This window comes from Salvelinus fontinalis, chromosome 18 (genome assembly GCF_029448725.1).
Source record: "Salvelinus fontinalis isolate EN_2023a chromosome 18, ASM2944872v1, whole genome shotgun sequence".
Taxonomy (NCBI): Eukaryota; Metazoa; Chordata; class Actinopteri; order Salmoniformes; family Salmonidae; genus Salvelinus; species Salvelinus fontinalis.
Window position 1 is genome coordinate 8025597 of NC_074682.1, and position 21564 is coordinate 8047160.

At 44.3% G+C, this 21564-nt stretch overlaps 1 protein-coding gene across 6 annotated transcripts in view; it reads right to left on the reverse strand.

Annotated features, from left to right (window-relative positions):
* Positions 1 to 21564, reverse strand: part of LOC129814886 (neuron navigator 1-like) — a 126570-nt gene that overhangs the window by 19969 nt on the left and 85037 nt on the right. For 3 of the 6 annotated variants that reach the window (XM_055868016.1, XM_055868017.1, XM_055868018.1), the window contains 14 exons: positions 20803 to 21112; positions 18185 to 18977; positions 17376 to 17813; positions 17043 to 17084; positions 16766 to 16926; positions 13479 to 13679; positions 12776 to 12828; positions 8153 to 8176; positions 7634 to 7711; positions 4270 to 4353; positions 3242 to 3353; positions 3001 to 3119; positions 522 to 733; positions 133 to 295 (listed from right to left, as the gene is read on the reverse strand). In XM_055868016.1, coding sequence (XP_055723991.1) covers positions 133 to 295; positions 522 to 733; positions 3001 to 3119; positions 3242 to 3353; positions 4270 to 4353; positions 7634 to 7711; positions 8153 to 8176; positions 12776 to 12828; positions 13479 to 13679; positions 16766 to 16926; positions 17043 to 17084; positions 17376 to 17813; positions 18185 to 18977; positions 20803 to 21112 — 2790 coding nt within the window. Of the gene's footprint in view, positions 1 to 132; positions 296 to 521; positions 734 to 3000; positions 3120 to 3241; positions 3354 to 4263; positions 4354 to 7633; positions 7712 to 8152; positions 8177 to 12775; positions 12829 to 13478; positions 13680 to 16765; positions 16927 to 17033; positions 17085 to 17375; positions 17814 to 18184; positions 18978 to 20802; positions 21113 to 21564 lie in introns of all 6 variants that reach the window. The other 3 variants (XM_055868015.1, XM_055868013.1, XM_055868014.1) reach the window with 2 other exon arrangements.

Genomic DNA, 21564 nt, shown 5'->3' on the forward strand with positions numbered 1-21564 from the left:
TGCAACACAACATGTAAAAAAAAAAAAAAAAAGATCTAGATTTAAAACGTTTGATGCAATATCATTCTGAACCGTGAGCCGAGCCGTGGGTGTCCGACCCGTTGCAGGACTCAAACACACACACACACACACCTGCATGTTGTTCATGGCCTCCTGCAGCTGCTCCAGCTGGTGGGCGGAGCTAAGGGCCTCCAAGCGGATGTCTGTCAGCTTCCTCTCCTTCTCCCAGAGGGCCGAGCGCAGCGTGGTCACCACCTTCTCATCCTCCGGGGGCTCCTCGCCTCCTTCACACAGTCTGGAGAAGAAGAGAAGAACACAACTTGCTTAGACTGAAAAGAGGTGGCAGGTACCGCCTCAATTCCATTGAACTGTATGATAGAGATGAATAAGAGAGATAATGGTACATGACATTCATACACGTGCCATTTGGTGCCCATTTGAAATCTGTTTATTATGGATGCAAAACATGATTCAGACTGGAGGGGCACCAGAGGGGATCAGGTTGTGTGAATTGACCTTACCCAGAGGAAGACGTAGAGACAGAGGACCTCATCATGGAGGGAGGGTTGTCCCCATTTCCATCTTCCTCGACATCCCTGTCCACGTGGTGGATGGGGATTTTAGGAGAGGAGGGTGCAGAGGAGTCTGGCGTGGCGATCTCCTCGATGTCAGCGTATGACGCAGAGAGCTTGGACCCCTTCTTACTGAACGCCTTGTTAAAGGAACTCCTCAGCTATACAGAGAAATACATAGATAACAGAGATGAGAATTAAACACTGATGGGGCGCCCAGAGAGAACCACAATGAACACTTACAGTATTGTGACTCCTGTATCCATCCCTGCATTTGTTGATGCATTCAACCTTTGATGCGTCTCAAATGGCACCCTTTCCCCTGTATAGTGCACTACTATAGGGGGAAAGGGTGTTATTTGACACGCACTGCTATTCTTCATCAAAATCACAGCAGGGGTCTTTTTGGGTTTATTTTGAAGTCATTACTTGGCTTTGATTTTGACATTTGAATATATAGCCAGTAGAAAGAAAGAAAACACGCCTTCCTCAAAATCCCCAAATCTCCCGACCCCTATACTGGTATCCTCTTTTCTTTGGTGAAGCAGGGTAATGTGAGACCAGTGTTGTCCTCTATTCTGAGGTGAAGCAGGGTAAATGTGAGAACCCAAGGCTAATCTAGGGTGGGGGTAAATGTCATTAAAATTCCAGTCAACTCAAAAAGCTAACCAAATTCCAATTCCAAATTGTCCTAACAGAAAAGCATTGAAGAGAATTGGAATGTCAGTCTACTTCCTGAATTGACTGGAATTTAAATGGAATGTACCCTAACCCTGCAGAACACTAGTCATGGGATGCAGTCCACGCAACATGACAATAACCTAGCAGATTAGTCTGCAGGGAACAGAGCACATAGAAATAAGCATCTGGCGATGAGACAGAGATGTTCACGACGTCCAATGAGGGGGAAGGAAGAGAGAAAAGAACTGCCCCATGGTGGGAAAAGCCGTGAGCGTTGTACAGACCGTACAGATTTGAGTTGTTGCAAGAATCATGACCAAATGAGGAGCAAGGCTTTTGTGTTTACGTTCACTTTGTTCACAGTAGAACCCTATATGAGGAATTATCCACATTTCTTAAGTGTCTGTACTGTCTGTACAGTTTAAACAAAGTGAGTGCTGTGATTCGACAAAACATACACGTAAAAAAAATAATGTGTGTTGAGTTTGACGTTTTGTCATGATATGTCAAATATGAGGACTACTGTACCACAGCAAAACAACAGAAAATGGCTGGGGTGACTATATCACAAAAAGTTTATTTTGTCCTCTGGCAAAAAAATGTCCCTGTCATTCACTAACTTTCAGACTAGCTTCGCATGAAAATCAAACTTCCCTGGACACGAAACCAAACAGAATTTGAAAACATTTGTTGCCTGATTATCCGATTTACTTTGTAATTTCTGAATCATTCATCTGTCTTATATTTACTGTAAATGGTATACATAAAAATGTATGCTACCGTAAAGTACAGTTAGTGAATGAAGTGGATCTGGCTAGGTTTAATATGGGATGAAAAACCACACAGCTTTTCCAAATATCTAACAAGTATGACTCATCAGTGCAGGGGGGGAGGGAGGGAGGAAGAGAACTTGGGGCTCTTACAATATCCACTACTCACCTCAAAGACCTGAATAAAATACAGTAGCAGGGAAGCATGAGAAAGAGATCAGAGAGGAGTCATACTTAATATCAGATTTGGAGAGAGAGAGAGAGAACCCACACATGCAGGAGCACAGACACAGAGAGAGTGGCTGGATGGTGACTCTCCTTTAAATGCAAAACATAAATTAGGATTCTAAAATGAAGAAATCCTATTCTAAGCCAATCTCATAACTTCATGATGTTGCTATTTTATAAGCTCTTTAGAATGTTTATGTTGGTTTATAGCTTGTGTAAAACATGTTATGTAGAGTTTATGAATGCTTTATGTAGACATACATTAGCTAGATCACATAAAGCACAGGTGTCAAACTCATTCCACGGAGGGCCGAGTGTCTGCGGGTTTTCGCTCCTCCCTTGTACTTGATTGATGAATTAACATCACTAATTAGTTAGGAACTCCCCACACCTGGTTGTCTAGGGCTTTATTGAAAGGAAAAAACAAAAACCTGCAGACACTAGGCCCTCCGTGGAATGAGTTTGACACCCCTGACATAAAGTGAAGTAAAGTTACCCACTTTGCTTGTTACTAGCCAGTCCAGTGGTAAACTCTTGGTATAGTGGACTCCAGGAACTCAAATTGTAGGTTTTCGCAACGTTGGACACCAATAGGCCGATCAAATCCCATTGATCCAAAATCCAGACCGTTTTGACAAGACAGTACCACTGCCCTGACCCTAGTTAGAGGGTTCTCTCATAGAACCCGAAACCCAATTAGAATCCTGATTCAAATTCCTTATTATATTTAGATGGTTCTGTGCCCTCACCCAGCTCTTCTTCTTCTTCTTGGCCTCCTGCTCCTTCAGACTGCCCATGCTGGAGTGGCTGGTGATGCTGTTCAGGCTGGAGATGCTCTCGGACGAGTTCTGCCTCTTCATCTGCAGCTCTGGAGAGACAAGAGGAGCTAGTGAGGGGGAGTGAAGAGAGAGAAAAACTGTTCTGGAGAAGAGAAGGAATAGTCAAAGGGATTCTATTGAAAGAACGTTAGGCCCTTGGTTGGCTCCCTACCTTTAGGAGTGATGTCAGGGTTGCTGAGGGCCACATGGATGATATCCTGTGCCTCTGTGTTCTTCGTCTTCAGAATCTCTATGGTCTCCTTCAGATCAGTCAGCTCAGAGTCCTACAAGGAAACAGGACCAATACATTACAACTGTCTGTTGCCTCTAGGGTTGCAGAATTCTGGTAACTTTCCCCAAATCCCCAGGTTTTCCAGAAATCCTGATTGGAAGATTCCCGGGAAGCAGGAAATCGGAGAATCCTCTAACCAAGATTTCTGGGAAAACCTGGGAATTTTGTGGAAGTTACAGGAATTTTGCAATCTTACTCTGATGTTGAGAGAGGACTCCCTACTGTATATCTTCTGGGCTAATGTACCCCGTTGCGCAGCTGACAGCAGTCCTACACGGGGGGACTGACTATGGTGTGTCTATGGTGTCTCAGACCTGAAGGCTTGAAGGATTGTGCCGAGTGGCTGGTGAAAACAAGACCGTAGCACCATGTCAACTTTTGGCCTAGATTTAATTTCCTGTCCTTCTGACAGTTTTTGTCCTCTGCTCTCCAACAGCATGATACAGTTAGACGATGCCAGGGCTTTGGGGTGGTCATGCGGATAACGCTCAAGGGCATGTTGTGGGCCAGGATGTTAGCCTTGACTGTCAAAACACACTGAGGAGATCAGACTCTGTCTACAGTCTACGCTCACTTTGCGCTCAGCCTTCTCATATAACAAAAGTCAAATTGGTTCATTTGTTTGAAGAACTATTGGTTAAACATGAATTCTCGAGATGCATTTTTTTATGAAATTCTCACAACTTGAAGCTCTGTTTGCTAACAACTAATTATGGTGAACTGGAAAGAGCGCTGAATAATAAACATATCTTATGGACATTTATTTTACATTGATTGGAAATAGCTCGACAGTAAATTAATAGCGCAGAACTCTGCTCCACTGAAGTTTTGGAAAATAAATCGCCCCCCCCCCTCATCGTGGAAGGATGTAAGAGAGGGCAGAATAATGCAGCTGCATTTACCGGTACCTTCTGCTCCTGGCTGACCGACAGGCTCTGCAGACGTGACGTCATCAGTTGCAGGCTCTGCTCAAATGCTGCTACCAAATTAGCCTTGAGAGAGAGAAAGAGGGGTCGAGAAGAGAGAGGGGGAAAGAGGGAGAGAAAGAGAGAACACAGATGAGTCACTGCAGTTTAGAGGCCGCAGGCACCACAGGCTCACTGCACATCAAGCAAATGGCTTTCTCCATCTGCCAGGAGGAGAGGAGGGAGGGGTGAAGGGATGGACAGTTGTGGAGGATGAAAGGAAGGGAGGAGAGGAGGGTGGGGTGTGAGTGAGTGAGTGAGTGAGTGAGTGAGTGAGTGAGTGAGTGAGTGAGTGAGTGAGTGAGTGGTGACTGGAGTATGGCACTGGGGCACATGCCTCTCCAACCTGATGTAGCATGGGAGACCGTTCTGAACCCTCATAGTAGTGAATGTGACTCTAATGTAATAGAGTAACAATAAACCTCAGCCGTTTTTACTTATATGTGTATGCAGGGCTACCATCTTTACATTCTCTTACATTTCAACATTAGCTACTTTTTACATGGCTAATTTAAAACTAAAACTACAGATATGCCATCATCCACATGATTCAAGGTAGGTGTCGAGGCCTGGCTGGCGCCGCCACACGGCGACTTAAACAAGAACCTCAGCACCAGGTCAGCCTGTTAGCCTGCGGAACGGGATGGACGGTCAGAGAGAGAGAGAGAGTCATGCGACAGCGAAGGACGGAGGAGGGATCTGGAAGCAACAGACAGTCCAACAAACCTGGCCTAGCTGCTACACCCAGCATCCAGAGGTGTGGGTCAGCGGCCAGCAGGCAGGGGGCAGCAAAGAGTCCAGAACCAGCGGTCAATACAGCCAACAGTGGAGGAGAGAGGGACAGTGGCGTTAGGCCGGGATCACACTCCTCGCATGCACCCACACATACAGTATGTGCACGCGCACACACACATACGCATGAACGCACACGTACATCCACACACACACACACAACCGAGACACACACACAGACATTGGGCCAGAGAGCTAATTACAGTAATACTAAATTACAGTTAATAGCGTCATCATACAATTTATCACACACTAAAGAGACAATAATCCAGTGGGTAAGGGATGAAGCAAAATTATAATTTTTCCTACTGTGTAGGTTTTAATCAATTGTTTTATAAACACTGTTTATTCATGTATTAATACTGAACCAAGGTCTGTGGTCATATCACACGCAATCATGCAGTAGCAGTAACACACTCAGGTTAGAGGGTTAGACCGGGTTAAAGGGTATTGCCAATGGACAGTGTTAGTACTGTAGTGGACTTGACTTTCTTTGCTTAAACAGCATGCAATAGAGTCATCAAGTGCGGTTCCTGAAAAGAGTTTTGGATTGGTCGGCACCTCCCAAGATTTCATGTCTCTTTCAGCATGAACACATGGCAGTCTGTCACTCACTCTCGTAACACATCAAATATATGTAGCATCTAGTTGCCGGATTGTTAGGCTGAGGTGTGAGAAGCAGGGGCAGGGAGGGGGGGAAAGGGTGATGGGCGGATGGGGTGGGGAGGTATAGTGCAGAGAGAATAAAAGGGGTTGTGGTAGTACAGGGGAGAGAGAAGAGATTGTTCGGTGTGCAGCGTTGCTGGTTTACCTCCTGTGGGCCCAGCCTGGCCTCAGAACTATACGAAACATACTTTACGTATTTCTGAGTACCTCCAAGATGTATGATACCTACTAATGGTCTAGTTACTTTGGACAGAAACAAAAGTAGAGAGGTTGCTCGGGGAGGATAGGCGAGCGTGATTCGTGACCGTCTAGCAAACCAAAGGTTGCGTGTTCGAGTCGCGTCGGGACAACTGTAGCATTTTAGCTAAGCCTTCCCCTAACCCTTATTCTAAACTTAAACCAATTCATCTAACCTGCTATGTAAATGAACCCTTTCTTTTCTCGTTTTAGTTCCCCTAACCTTTCACGTAAATTATTCTAACCTTTGTTGTTAGTTCACCTAACCACCAGCGTAAATTCTCCCCATATTTCTTCTTAGTTGTTATGACGCAACAAGAAACTTGGTCCCAGAGAAAGACCTACTCTATACGTCCACCATTATGCATGATAAATTACATCATAGAATTCATATGCTATTGTACGACAGGGTAAGACGCATGATACTATACGTCCTCTAATTCGTATGATATTGTAAGACGACTATTCCATTCATAATGTAACCTAAAGTAACATAACATATCATACTAAATAGAGTCTCATACATGTACGTACAGAATAATACGAATTGCCCTGAAACCATGTTGTGCCTATGGTTCATAAATCTCCACCAGCATCGCTGGCTGTACTGGGTACGGGTACGGAGCGGGGGCCAGAGCCAGCCTCTAGTAGGCTAACCATAGTTGGCAAGGTCCAAAGCCAGCTTTAACCAGCACAACGTACAGCTATGACCAGGCCAAGGTGGGTATTTATCCCATCTAGAACACTATAGGTTTATGTCTGCTTAGTAACTACAACAATGGACAGAAGATTTTCCCTGGTGAGGTCACATGACCGGGGAAAACTCTTGACCCAAGATTTAACCAATACTAGCTTCATTTTAGCTTCATTTTCATTGATTGGATTGTTAGATTGCGTTCTATGTATTCAACACTGGGCATAAATCTATCAAAGCCAGCACCATATCTGATCTCACCCTCTCCACTATGCATGCTTTTCATAGCTCAACATCAGTTTAATCAATGCCTAATGATCCAGGCGCTTTAAATATCTTGGTTTTTGTGTTGGTTCGTGTGATAAAGACCTCATCACGATGTCTGGCACCCAGAGACAGGTTAATTCATATTATTAGATGACTCTTAACAGACTTGGATTCAGTCTCATTCAGCTTCCACCAATCGTATGGTCCAACACAGACATAAAGACATTTGTTTTTTTATATTGAAAACAAACAAATGGATCCTGCTACCATGGTATGTGAGACTGCTGTTAACAGAGACTCTCACAATCAATCAAAATAGAATCATGGTAGGACATAAAAGAATCATGGTAGAACATAATAGAATCATGGTAGAACATAATAGAATCGTGATCGAACAAAGGTGTGTCAGTTTGTTCATTAGTCAGCCATATAGATTTTCTGGTAGCCAGACCGCCTTAGCCAACTTCTTTGCCATTTAGCCAACAATAAAGGAGTAGCATACAGTAGCATAGTTTCGCTTTGGCCAGACTTAGGCTACATACCGGTGCGAGACTTTGCACCTGGTGACTGGAGACTAGACAACGGCAGAAACAAATATGGCCACCATATAGAAGCTCAGAGGTTGAAATGTGAGAAACCTGTTCTACATACGTTGGCAGACAGCTGGGTGGTCAGGTTGGCCACTTTCTCCTGGGAGTTCTCCAGCTCGCGTCTCAGCTTGCGGATTTGCTGTGGAGAAGACAATAACAACAAGGTCCTTTAGAAAGGCAGAGCGGGCAAAGATCAAGCCTTGTAATGTACAGACGGATGGCCTGACACAATTGGCTTACTTCTCCACATCTCAAAGTGCCTCACACTGTATGGTAGTACATGGAATGAGTGATTGGCTGGGTAAGGCGCATGACACTAAGTAAGCTTATGGGAGAACATGAAATGATAAAGTAGTAACTACATGAAAAACAATAGAAACAATGGTTGCTGGACAGCATGCCGAGTTACTCTGAACATGCCAAATGAATCACAATTGTTTGGGGGAAAACAACGTTTCTGATCACCGAAGCACTGCTGAACGGATGGAGGTGAGCGGTACGGATGGTACGAGAGCGAACGAGATGACATTTGGAAGATGAAGACAAGGGAGAGTTGAAGAGCAGAACACGTTAGCCTTACCTCTCCTTGTATCCTCTCCTCGGTCTTAGAGAGCATAGTAGGACAGAAAGAAGAAACGAGAAGAAAGCAGATAGAGTGAACTTGGGAGTAGTCAAGGTTACGGCGGGTGGTGGTAGTCGAACGGTAGCTCAGGTGCAATCCTGAGTTTATAGAGGGCAGGGGATTCAGACTGCATCTTGGAAGCATTCAGCAGGGTAAAGGCAGGATAGAATACACCCTAAAATAATGACCATAGATAAGGATATACTTGATATGGGTATCAGTAGCAGTCAAACCACAACGTGTGAGCCTTAGTAGTTCATGAGAGGTGAGGTTTTATAGAATTTAAACATGGTAAAGACCTGGATAAACAGGTGACTTCCAAAATAAAGGAAACACCAACATGAAGTGTCTTAATAGGGCGTTGGGCCACCGCGAGCCGCCAGAACAGCTTCATTGCACCTTGGCATAGATTCTACAAGTGTCTGGAACTATATGGCTGGTCTTTTGACCAAACAGATCAACTCTGAAAAAGATATGTTGTGACAAGTTCTGGGGATCTATTTTCGGCTGGAGGTAAAGAGGTGTAACTTTTAAACGCACGCTAGTTTATAAGGGATGGATCGAAATTTACAGAAAGGGGAGGGTTTAGTATTTTGTTAATCTTGTCTAGGGGAGGGTCATGTAATTTGTAATTTCAATATTTCTCAGTGTTTTAGAATGAGTTGCTTATTGGGTTATATATCGATGTGTGCCCAATGCCGCCCACAATCAGATTCTCCGCTGGGCAAGCAATATCAAGTGTGCCTTCAGGCTCTTTAGTGTGGTCTCAATCAAATTATCCATAGGCTACGAAGTGCATGCTCGGAGAAGCACAGAGCAAAGTTATATTTCTAAGATAGCTGCTGGGACGGTGTAAATACAAATAGGATACACTGCAATGGATATTCCGATTGTGAGCCCCGGCCTGCTCTGCTCTTGCTGATCAAACACTTTTTTGTGTGCTGCCTAACCAATGGCTGTACCTATGATGGCAGTCCAGGAGGAGAGTCAAAGGCTTTTTCCGAATGTTTTTATGTATTAGGCCTAGTCCCAATAATGCAGTATCTTGCGTGTGGTCTCGCCTATAGCTTATGTTTTGTTCAGTTTGAAAAGGAGAGCGCGAAGAGGAGAAGGAGGAACAGAGGTCAACTTTGATAGCTTGCTACGAATATAATTGATTTGATTAAAAACAATGCGTTTCTTGCCCATTATGTATTTATCAGAATTATTGACCTCACAATAAGCCAAGTAGCCATTACATTGTGTTGCTGAAACTAAAAGCAGCATCCGTGGCACAATCAATTGGAAATGGACAGCTCATGGTGCTGAAAGTAGGCACATTTATGTAGACATAATTCATTTCAACCATCTTCATTTTAATGAGACTAACAACAAGAGGGCTATGAGTTTGAAACTATTTCTTTGACAGACGAAATGAGGCTATAGGCTGCTATATCCATAGATTTGTCAGTCAATTCCACCACCCACCACGCACTCTTTAAATAGACTACCTCCGCGTCAGTGGGCTGTTAAGTTAAAACTAAGACTCTAATTGAGGGGGTATGAGAGGGTATGCCATAGATCTACCATTTATTAAAGAAAATGGCACAAAGCACAGGCCTACCCAATGTTAGTTTAAGATTTTGAAGAAAATAAAACGGATCCAATGATATATATAAAGTGATCTATAATAGTGCTTTATGCTAGAAACAAGCTGTAAAATACCCGGGAAAGATGTGATTCTGATGCATATGGGGATATCATTGTTTCGTTTCTTTGACATTCAGAGGCTGACCTCCACCCTCTATTGCCGAGGAGACATAAAATAGACTTTGCTTGGGAAGTAATCAAATTCTGTCTCTATCAATTTATTAAGCTATTCACTTTCTGTATAATAGATGTTTAAACCCAGACAGCTTTTAGGGTAACACTAGTGACCTTCTCTCGTTGGTTTAAGCCACGGAAGAAGAGTAGCCAGCATGTAAAGTTTAAATCTTTATGCATCGGTAGGCCTACTCTGTCTGGGGTGGAAAGGTGCTCATTGCTAAGGACGTCTCAGATTGAATTATTTGGAAATAGGGAGCGTTTCGTTGCAAACAAGACACACTGATTTGGCGTTGGAGAAATATGATAAGATGAACACATAGGCCTGTCTCTCTGTGCATTCTTACCCTGTCGTTTTGGTAATCTGTGTGATATTAAAACATTTCTGCTAACATGTAAAATGACGAAAAATTGCATTCAATGTTTATAAGAGGCCATTTCTCCCTCGGACCTGCAAATACGATGAGAGATTCATGAAATGCTTTTACTATAAAGGAGATCTTTCCACCTCTACTCTTGTACACCGTGGTCTGTGAACCCACAACCTTCTGGCCCGCAGCCATCTGCGCCATCAAAATCCCTGCGTTGTCATGTAATGCTTACAGGACGAAGGACAGTTTCTAAAACGGCATATCTAAGGCTCCGGTCTGTCCAAGAAGTTCGAGTAAATGGTAGACATGTTCTCTGCTATCCACTTTGTTTTAATTATTATTTTGGGTATAGGGGAGGGTCACTTTTTTTCTTCTTCAAGTTTTCATGGAGGGTTTAGGCAAAATGTACTTGCTGTATGAAGGGCCATCCATTTTCATTTCAGAAAGGTCAGATTTTCACCATGTGACCCTTATTATAAATAACATTCACTCACTAAGTTGTATTTATATTGGACATTATTTTTGTCCAGCTTCTGTGAAAGGTTTGGACTCAATCTGGCATGGAAGGTGTCAGTGACTGTAGGAAGCCTGTTTAGGAACATCAAGTTATTTAAAAAGAATGTTTATTGTTTTTTATTGATCATTTTGCATGTGACACTTTCCTCTGTTGGACCTAACTTTCAAATCGTGGGAATTCCGATCGCTGTCCGTGGTGCTGAATCCACTTGTAGACTATATTTGCCTGTTTGTTTGTTTACCTTTCACGTGGCAAAGTCACTACTGGCCATATCAACGAAGATGGTAGGCTACAGCTATATATTTGAGAGCCGTAACGGTGAGTGGACATTCCCCCTTTCTCTATATATTGGATATTTTTCCAGCGCCTGTGAAAAGTTTGGATGTGCGTAAAACCCTCCATTGTCTATGTTGTCTTAGGCCTAAATAGTATATTGCTATGGGGAGCAATTATGGTGCCTGTAACTGTATTTAGACATAGCATATTTGAAACAAGTTGTTGTTTTATTAGAATTTGATTAGAATTATTCACTGTCTTTTTAGGTCTCATCAAAAGTTTACCTAATCGTGCTTATTGACAACGTTTGGCATGCCCATAGCTCAAATATAATGTATTTTACAGTAGGCCTATATCAGTGTGAATGCTATGTTAACAATATATTTCTATATTGTAGCCATGCAATTACTGTTCAAAAACAAATATGGGATAGGACTACATTTTGTTATTTTGTTCCTGTAGGCTATTTAACAAATGTCCTTGCTATAAGTGATCCTCGGGACGTCCATACCCCCCATTAAAGTTTACATTTAACATGGTTTGGTAAAGGTTAGGCTATAATGGACAAGGATACTAGGCTATAACGGACTATCCTTCGATTTGGAGTTGATGACAACGCAATACATAAAAGACAGTCAAATCTATTTAGTTCTGATTGGCAACTTAGGGCTAAAGCCTCGACATACCTTCAACTTGCTTATTTCTCAAAACCTAGCCCTTTAAAGCCACTGCCAGCTCCTGCGCCCATAATTCTGGTTAAGAAAATAGGAAACACCCACGAACCTATAGCACTACCGCCAGCACTTAAGATTTACCATTGCGTTAGGTTTGTTAAAATAAACTAATGTGATTGGTCAAAAGACCAATATTAGTGGTACAAATATTGGCTTCCTGTGTAAACACAGCATATTGGTGGGATGCAGCACCATTCTTCCACTTGAAACTCCATAATTTGGTGTTTGTTGATGATGGTGGAAAACGCCGTCTCAGGCGCCCTCCAGAATCTCTCACAAGTGTTCAATTGGGTTGAGATCTGAAAACTGAGACACACATGCACACACACCCTTTAAAACCGCCTATGATCCTTTGAGACCCCTCTTTCAAAGTCATTGAGATCTCTCCTTCTAGACATGGTAGCCCAAATAATGACCCTACACATGATGGGATGTCAATTGCTTAATTAACTCCGAAACCACAGCCATTTGGAAGCACCTGCTTTCAATATATTTTGTATTCCTCATTTACTGAAGTGTTTCCTTTATTTTGGCAGTTATCTGAACGTAAACAATGGCCAAATTTGGAAAAGGAGAGAAAACCCAATGTTCTGAGGTAAAAAGCTGTCTTTGAACAATGTTTCAGCTCTGGAATGCCTCAGTGGCAGTTGGCACAACATCTCACCTCACTTCAGCCATGTTTTCAATCAATGACAGAAAAACTACATGGCTGTATTTGTACAGTTGGCTGGCCAGGCCTGGCAATGTTCCGGTTGTATCACATACATTCATGTCATTGTGAAGGGTCCCAACAGTTATAATCATGATAGTAAGTCCTGTGGGCACACAACAGCTGAGCACAATAACTATTTCAGGATTATTCAATCATTTTATTACTCACAGAGGAATAGTTGGATGAAGCGTTGGATGCTAAGGACAGGACGGAGCCATGGACTAAAAGAGGAAGAAAAAGAGAGAACAAGCACATAACATGGTTTAGTACTGAAATATGCCATATCAATACTGCACAGAATATGCTAACAATATGACTAATCTATCGTTCAGATTTTTATACACAACGTTAGATCCAGTAAACCTGCCACTGTGTGTGTGTGTGTAGATTTACAAGGTATAAATGACAGTTTACTTGTGGCAGTATATAAGTACTTCACAGAAAACAACATACAACATAATCCAACGCAGACCACGTTGAAGAAGAGATACATGACTTCAGAGAAGTGATAGAGACAAACTGGGTCACCTCATTATACCTTTACATAACTCTAACATGGAGGTACTCAATCTCTCTCGCTCTCTGCCTCACCCTTTACCTCCCTCTCTCTGCACTGAGAACACAGCCTCAAGGACACTACTAGACTCAAGGGTTGTCTAGGCCGGGGCCTGAAACATCAGGGGAATGTTCAGGTTCCCTGAAATATATTCAGGGAGTAAAAAAACCTCAACACACTCAAATTGGAATTTGCATTTAACTTTATCAACTGAGGGCCCCAGTAGTAGACTGACAAGCCAAAGGGGCCTTAGAAATGGAGCCATAGTGGCTAGCCATAAAAAAGGAATGATATATCTGTTTACAGGTATCTTACATGTGCTAGCTGTCTCACAGTCATCCGTGGGCTCGCGGTCACGGAAGGATCCAGAGCGCATCATGCTCTTGGGCCGGTCGGCCAGTGACACGCTGCTGCCCAGTGGAGAGGAGCCGTACAGGTCGAAGGCTGCGTCATTGGTGGGGATACTGTTGGAGCGGGTTATCCTGGGGACACAGGTACCGCTCGGGATGGGGGAAACTGGGAAGACAGGAAGGTTGGCATGGGTAAGAGGCAGACTGACACAGTACAATGAGGCAAGTACACCACATACTCATGCACTTAAACATACCTGCATGCATACGCACGCACACACACACACACACCCCTAATGAGTCAGTGTAAAGAGACACTCAGGGTCCACAACAGTCAACATGATATATACAATTGATGACAGGTGTATAAAATCAAACACACAGCCATGCAATCGCCATAAACAAACATTGGCAGTAGAATAGCCTTAATGAAGAGCTCAATGACTTTCAACGTGGCACCGTCATTAGATGCCACCTTTCCAACAAGTCAGTTTGCCCTGCTAGAGCTGCCCTTGTCAACTGTAAGGGCTGTTACTGTGAAGTGGAAACATCTAGGAGCAACAACGGCTCAGGCGCAAAGTGGTAGGTTACACAAGCTCACAGAACGGAACCGCTGAGTGCTGAAGCACGTGCAAATCGTTTGTCCTCGGTTGCAACACTCACTACCGAGTTCCAAACTGCATCTGCAAGCAACGTCAGCACAAGAACTGTTCGTCATGAGCTTCAAAAACTGGGTTTCCATGGCCGAGCAGCTGCACACAAGCCTATGATCACCATGCTCAATGCCAAGCTTCGGCTGGAATGGTGTAAAGCTCAACGCCATTGGACTCTGGAGCAATGGAAACACATTGTCTGGAGTGATGAATCACGCTTCACCATCTGGCAGTCCGATGGATGAATCTGGTTTTGGTGGATGCCAGGAGAACGCTACCTGCCCCAATGCATAGTGACAACCTTAAAGTTTGGTGGAGGAGGAATAATGGTCTGGGGCTGTTTTTCATGGTTCGGGCTAGGCCCTTTAGTTCCAGTGAAGGGAAATGTTAATGCTACAGCATACAATGATATTCTAGACGATCCTGTGCTTCCAACTTTGTGGCAACAGTTTGGGGAAGACCCTTTCCTTTTTCATCTTGACAAAACCCCCGTGCACAAAGCGAGGTCCATACAGAAATGGTTTGTCGAGATCGGTGTGGAAGAACTTGACTGGACTGCACAGAGCCCTGATCTCAACCCCCATCAAACACCTTTGGGATGAATTGGAACGCAAACTGCGAGCCAGGCCTAATCGCCCAACATCAGTGCCCGACCTCACTAATGCTGTGGCTGAATGGAAGCAAGTCCCCGAATGGAAGTCCCGCAGCAATGTTCCAACCTCTAGTGGAAAGCCTTCCCAGAAAAGTGGAGGCAGTAAAGGAGGAGCCAACTCCATATTAATGTTTGACGAGCAGGTGTCCACATACTTTTGGTCATTTAGTATATATATATATATATATATATATATATATATATATATATATATATATATATATATATATATATATATATATATACACACAGTACCAGGCAAAAGTACCAGGCAGAACCGACTCATTCAAGGGTTTTCCTTTATTTGTACTATGTTCTACATTGTAGAATAATAGTGAAGACATCAAAACTATGAAATTACACATATGGAATCATGTCGTAAGCAAAAAAGCATAAAATATATATATATTTTTTTTCATATTTTAGATTCTTCAAAGTAGCCACCCTTTGCCTTGATGACAGCTTTGCACACTCTTGGTATTCTCTCAACCAGGTTCTGGAGGTGTGCTTTTTTAGCAGTCTTGAAGGAGTTCCACATATGCTGAGCATGTGTTGGCTGCTTTTCCTTCACACTGCGGTCCAATTCATCCCAAACCATCTCAATTGGGTTGAGGTCGGGCGATTGTAGAGGCCAGGTCATCTGATGCAGCACTCCATCACTCTCCTTCTTGGTCAAATAGCCCTTACACAGCCTGGAGGTGTGTTTTGGGTAATGAAAAAAAATGAAAGCCCCACTAAGTGCAAACCAGATGGCATGGCATATTGCTGCAGAATGCTGTGGTAGCCATGCTGGTTAAATGTGCCTTGAATTCTAAATAAATCACAGACAGTGTCACCAGCAAAGCACCTCCACACTATCACACCTCCTCCTCCATGCTTTACGGTGGGAACCCCACATGCGGAGATCATCTGTTCACCTACTCTGCGTCTCACAAAGATATGGCAGTTGGAACCAAAAATCTCAAATATGGACTCATCAGACCAAAGGACAGATTTCCACCGGTCTAATGTCCATTGCTCATGTTTCTTGGCCCAAGCAAGTCTCTTATTATTGGTGTCCTTTTGTAGTGGTTTCTTTGCAGCAATTCGACCATGAAGCCCTGATTCACACAGTCTCCTCTGAACAGTTCATGTTGAGATGTGTCTATTACTTGAACTCTGTGAAGCATTTATTTGGGCCGCAATCTGAGGTGCGGTAAATTGCAGATTTCTGAGGCTGGTAACTCTAATGACCTTATCCTCTGCAGCAGAGATAACTCTGGGTCTTCCTTTCCTGTGGTGGTCCTTATGAGAGCCAGTTTCATCATAGCGCTTGATGGTTTTTGCGACTGCACTTGAAGAAACTTTCAAAGTTCTTGACGTTTTCCGGATTGACTGATCTTCATGTCTTAAAGTAATGATGAACTGTCGTTTCTCTTTACTTATTTGAGCTGTTCTTGCCATAATATGGACTTGGTCTTTCACCAAATAGGGCTATCTTCTGTATACCAACCCTAGCTTGTCATAAATTCCACAAATTAACTTTTAACAATGCACACCTGTTAATTGAAATGCATTCCAGGTGACTACCTCATGAAGCTGGTTGAGAGAATACCAAGAGTGTGCAAAGCTGTCATCAAGGCAAAGAGTGGTTACTTTGAAGAATCTAAAATCTAAAATATATTTTGATTTGTTTAACACTGTTTTTGGTACTACATGATTCCATTTGTGTTATTTCATAGTTTTGATGTCTTCACTACTATTTTAAAATGTAGAAAATATTAAAAACCCTGGAATGAGTAGGTGTGTCCAAACTTTTGACTGGTACTATAAATATATACTGAACAAAATATAAATACAAACCAGCAGGGGGATGTGTCTTAATGAGAGTTTAGAGTTAGACAGAGTTTGTCAGTCAGTCATCAGAGCTGGAGGACAGTTGATGAACGAATGAAGACTGAGACTCACCCACGTTAGTGAGGACGGCCTTGCCAGAGGAAAGATGGGGCATGTGGGTGGGAGAAGGCAGCTGAGGGGGGCTCTCGCTCTCTGTCAGGCTCACTGCCGTGTGGGAGTGACGCCTCTCCTTCCCCTCTGACTGAGCCTCAGACGGACCAGAGCTGTAGCGACTGGAGCAGGACAATTAAGAGAGCAACAATTAAACATGCGCCTCAGACGAGTAGAATACTACATCATTTGATACAGCAAATGTGGCGGGAAACTATGACAAACTTACTTGACATACCCTAATCCTTTCTTAGGTAAGGTGTTCCTGTCCGTTTGCAAACTGGTAGAGAAAGAATACAAAGACACCAAATATTACATTTTCTGCTATCAAACAATCCATGATAAAACAGTGTTACACCTGTAGATCTTTTTTTTCAATCACAGAATCTCTTGCTATTAATAATATCTCCGTTGCAGTAGAAAGGAGGTAGCATAGTTTGATCATTCTATGTTGCTACATACAGATACTGACTGCTGCGATAGTGAGACTGGTGAAGACATCCCCCACAAGCAGAGGGTTACCCAACCCATGCCACCCCATCATCAGGGTGTTGCTCCGGCCGAGACCCACCTGTCTGGGAGATTGAGGGAGGTCCTGCTCCCAGCAACCCAGGTCCCTGTGCCCCTCATCTCCTCCCTGTCCCTGTCTCGGGACTCTGCCCGGATATATCCTCCACTGGGAGGAACACTCATGGTGAGGGGCAGGGACTCCATGCTGCGGTGCAGGCCAGACAGTTTGGGGTACAGCAGCGGAGAGCCCCCCAGGGACAGGGTCTGGCTGGGGTAGCAGCTGGGGGAATCCAAGTGCAGGATGGGGGCTGGGCTAGGGGTGAGGCCCCGGGGGGCCGGGCTGCGTGACCCAGACCCGGCCAGGTCCTGGAGCTTAGAGTAAGGGGGCACTTTAGGAGGGAGGTCCTGGATGGTCACGCACGAGTCCAGGCTGTTGGAGTTGACCTTGTCCAAGTGGGCAAGGCTGGGCGGCCGACCCAGAGACTTGCAGCTCAGCATCCTATGAATTAGACACGAGACACAGAATGTCAGATCCAGCACCATACAGCACCGGGATGGATCCAAAGATCCTACTGGGCTGGTCCTGTTCTAAGACATGAGTGCAAAACACAGCAAGCAAAATGACAGTTACTTGTTTGATTGCGTTGTTGTTCTCTTATGTCTGTTTTAAGTGGTTAAGAAAACATTACACAGCAACTCTTCATAAAATGACAGCTGAAAAATGTGTTAGTATCGACAAAATGAGTCGATACTAACACATGACTACATAGCTGATTCTATAAACACCAGACCACAGCAAAAGGAGTAGTACTATTTTAACGTACTGTAGGACTTGAACAGTGTGAGAATGTATCACGATGGTGAATTTACCTCTGACTGGTGGGCGAGGAGAGCTCGGGGTATTTGCTGCTACTGGCCCTCCGCAGTCCCTGCAGTTTGGTGCTGGCCTCCCCTGTAGAATCCCCCTGACAGTCTTCCATCTTCAGGGAGCCACACAGGGAGTCCATATCAGACGCCACTGCCTTGGCCTTAGCTCTCTCCTTCTCCTTCTCCCGGTCTGTCTGGTTGACAGGGCCTGTGCTCCCTCCTCGACTCGCCCCCTTAGTGCTTCCACTGCCGGGCTCTTTCCTCTTGGGGCCAGGGCAGGCCATGGAGACAGGCTTCAGGCTCAGCAGGCCGGGGTCGATGCTGCTGCTGGCAGGCCGGGCCGACCCAGGGCGGCCGATCAGGCTGAGGGTGCTGGACTTGGCAGGGCGCGGCAGGCTTCGGTACTGGAGGCTGTTACGGGCGTTGGGCCCCAGGAAGCCCCCCTCCTCACTGCCTGTGGCGTCAAAGCTGTTCTTACGCCCCCCTTTTCCTCCCCCTCCTACTCCCATCGGCTTCACAGGGATGCCAGAGGACTTGGGAATCTTGCCCACGGTGGCAGAGCCACTAGAGATGGTGCTGCCCCCCATTGTCATGACGGTGGCACTGCCGGTAGTCGGGGACCTCTTGTAGCCGAACGAGGCCCCGGCGGAAGGCTTGACCAGGCCTGACGGGGGCTTTCGGTGTTCCCGGTGCTCCGGGAGGTGTTCTCTCCCTGCGTCGGAACGGGAGCGCTGCAGCCCAGCAGCCTTCACAGACATCTTGGTCTTGTCCACCGCCTTGTGGTCGCTCTTTGGTGCTGCAGTCATAGAGATAGATAAATATAGAGTTTAGAAGAGATTACATTACAGAGTAATTATCTGTCGCCTAGCAAGCTGTGATAATGAGTGCAGCTGAATGTGAACCTACCCAAAAAGTGAACTGACTGGATGTCGATGACACCACTGTGACTAATGTTGGATGAATCAGAGGAATCAGTCAGACTGGAGTCATGGATGACCAGAACCATACAATATGGCTAAATGGCTAAATTTGGTCACATGAAAGCAGCTGCATATAACTTGTGTTATTAGAGGAGAGTCAACTTATAAGCAAGAAACATCTGTATTTACTTACAGATGGTTTATATGAAGAGGTCGAGTCACCGACATACAGACACACAAATCTATCTAAGGTATTGCAGACCGGTCTGCGTGACAAACTGGGCCCTTGACCAAGACGTGAAGAAATGCAACGCCCAATAACTTTGGCAACCCGGCCAAAATGAGGGAAAGGGGAGAATTTTTGTAAAAAATTTATTAACGGCACTCTGTGGATTGTGCATTCACATTATTCTGGCAACTTGTCATGGACAAGTTACTCAAATTGACATGCTTCATGCTTTTTAGAATATAAGTACATCAATTATTGCTCTTATGTCACAGGCGCATGTGGTAACTTTAGAACCTCCATATAATCAGCCACATTAAACCAGCTAAATAAGTAGTAGAGGGCAATGCAATAAATTGCATCAGTCGGGAAATCTTACTGCAGTGTGAATGTTTCCCTTATCGTTCAATCGTGTATATCGCGTGGGATGAAAGAACACCAACCACAACGTTATTGCTGTAATCAGACGGATGAGTCACTACACAGCATTGTAATCTGCTACATGTCATTACTAAACAAAGAAAGTTTCCAATTAAACTGGCTTTAGGATGGGATAGAAAGGTAATACACTACAGTGCACACTTTTCCTACGTCTCACTCTGAAAATATTTATTTCATTCAAACTATGAATCAGTTATGGCTGCCTCAATAGCAGCAGTCACATAGCAGCGTCATCCAGTCTTAAAAGACACCATTCATTAAGCTATGCACAAACACACACTGGTCATTTGAAATACCACGCTGCACTGTACTGTGTTTGTTGCTATTTAAATGGAACTTTTCCACTGATACTGCCCACGAAGGTGCATTAAATATCCATAGTCTTCAAATTCAGGCAAAGCAAAAAGATGAAAATATGTTCAAAACCTGAAAATGCTTCACAAGACAGTGATTCTCTGAAGTCAGTTTGTTTTTTTGACAAGACACATAGGAAGATGAACCAGGAGGGAAATCCACAAAGATGAGCCCAGTTCTGCATGGAACACACTGTACAGTATCATTTCTTCCCAGTTGTTCCTGTACAGTACTACAACCAATCAAATTCTGGCGCAGAGAGCCAGAGTGCCTTGCTACATTTCAGTTGATATCAAGCAGATATCCGCTGGCTGTGGCTACTCTCCAAACAGACTTGGTTGTTCATGTGTTATCCATTTAGGGGAGGTTATGGATGACAAGGATATGTTGCAAAACAAGTTAACAATCATGTTTTCTCCCCATGTTTCCTCGCCATTTATACATCTACTTTCCCACACACTCTTTATTAACGCATGAAGTAAAAACCCTTATAGTCTTTTCCTGTATAGCACTCACTTGGAATAACGATGGGATACTTAATCATCAAACTGCTAAGTTACTTCCAACTCAACAGGACTGGACCCCCCAAAAATGTTTTTAATATATAGAGAAAAGTGTGGATGTCTGAGTGTGAGAGGTAGGTCAGAGAGGGAGAGAGAAAACGAATCATCCAATCTCACCTGCCACTTTCAGGACGCTCTGAGAGGTGTGCGTGATGGGTGAGGTCACACCCACAGGGGGGTTGCGTCCCTTTTTAAAGGTCCCTGGCTGACCCAGGCTCTGGGGCTTCCTCAGTTCCCCCTTGACCCCCGCGTCCTCACTAGCACCCTCCATGGGTCTGGAGGACTTCCTCCACTTGCTGGGGGTCTCGGTTTTGAGGCTCCCTGTCTCGTAGGTGCTCCCGTCCATCTTGCGTGCAGCCTTGGCATCCTCGCTGTACCAGGACAGGCCACTCTCCACCAGGGAGCGCTTCTCAGCATCGGTGCGGAGCTGCATGAGGACAGGGACATAGCCATCAACATGCGGTAATTTGCAAATGGAAGTATTTATTTTATTTATATGTTCACAACACAGGAGGTTGGTGGCACCTTAATTGGGGAGGACGGCCTTGTGGTAATGGCTGGAGTGGAACTGGTGGAATGGTATCGAATACAACAAACACATGGTTTCCATGTGATTGATGCCATTCCATTTGCGCCGTTCCAGCCATTATTATGAGCCGTCCTCCCCTCAGCCTCCACTGGGTCACAATGGGAAACACAGGGTTAGTCAATTCCATGTCAGTTTGGTCAATGAAGAAGATTCATCGAAATTCAGGTTTAGGAATTGAAAAGTGCCATTTATTTATTTATTTAGAAATTAAATTGAATATTTGGGGTCATGTGAGAGACACCCAGGTTTATGTGTGTGTGTGTGATATTGTGTTTGTTATCTGTGGAAGA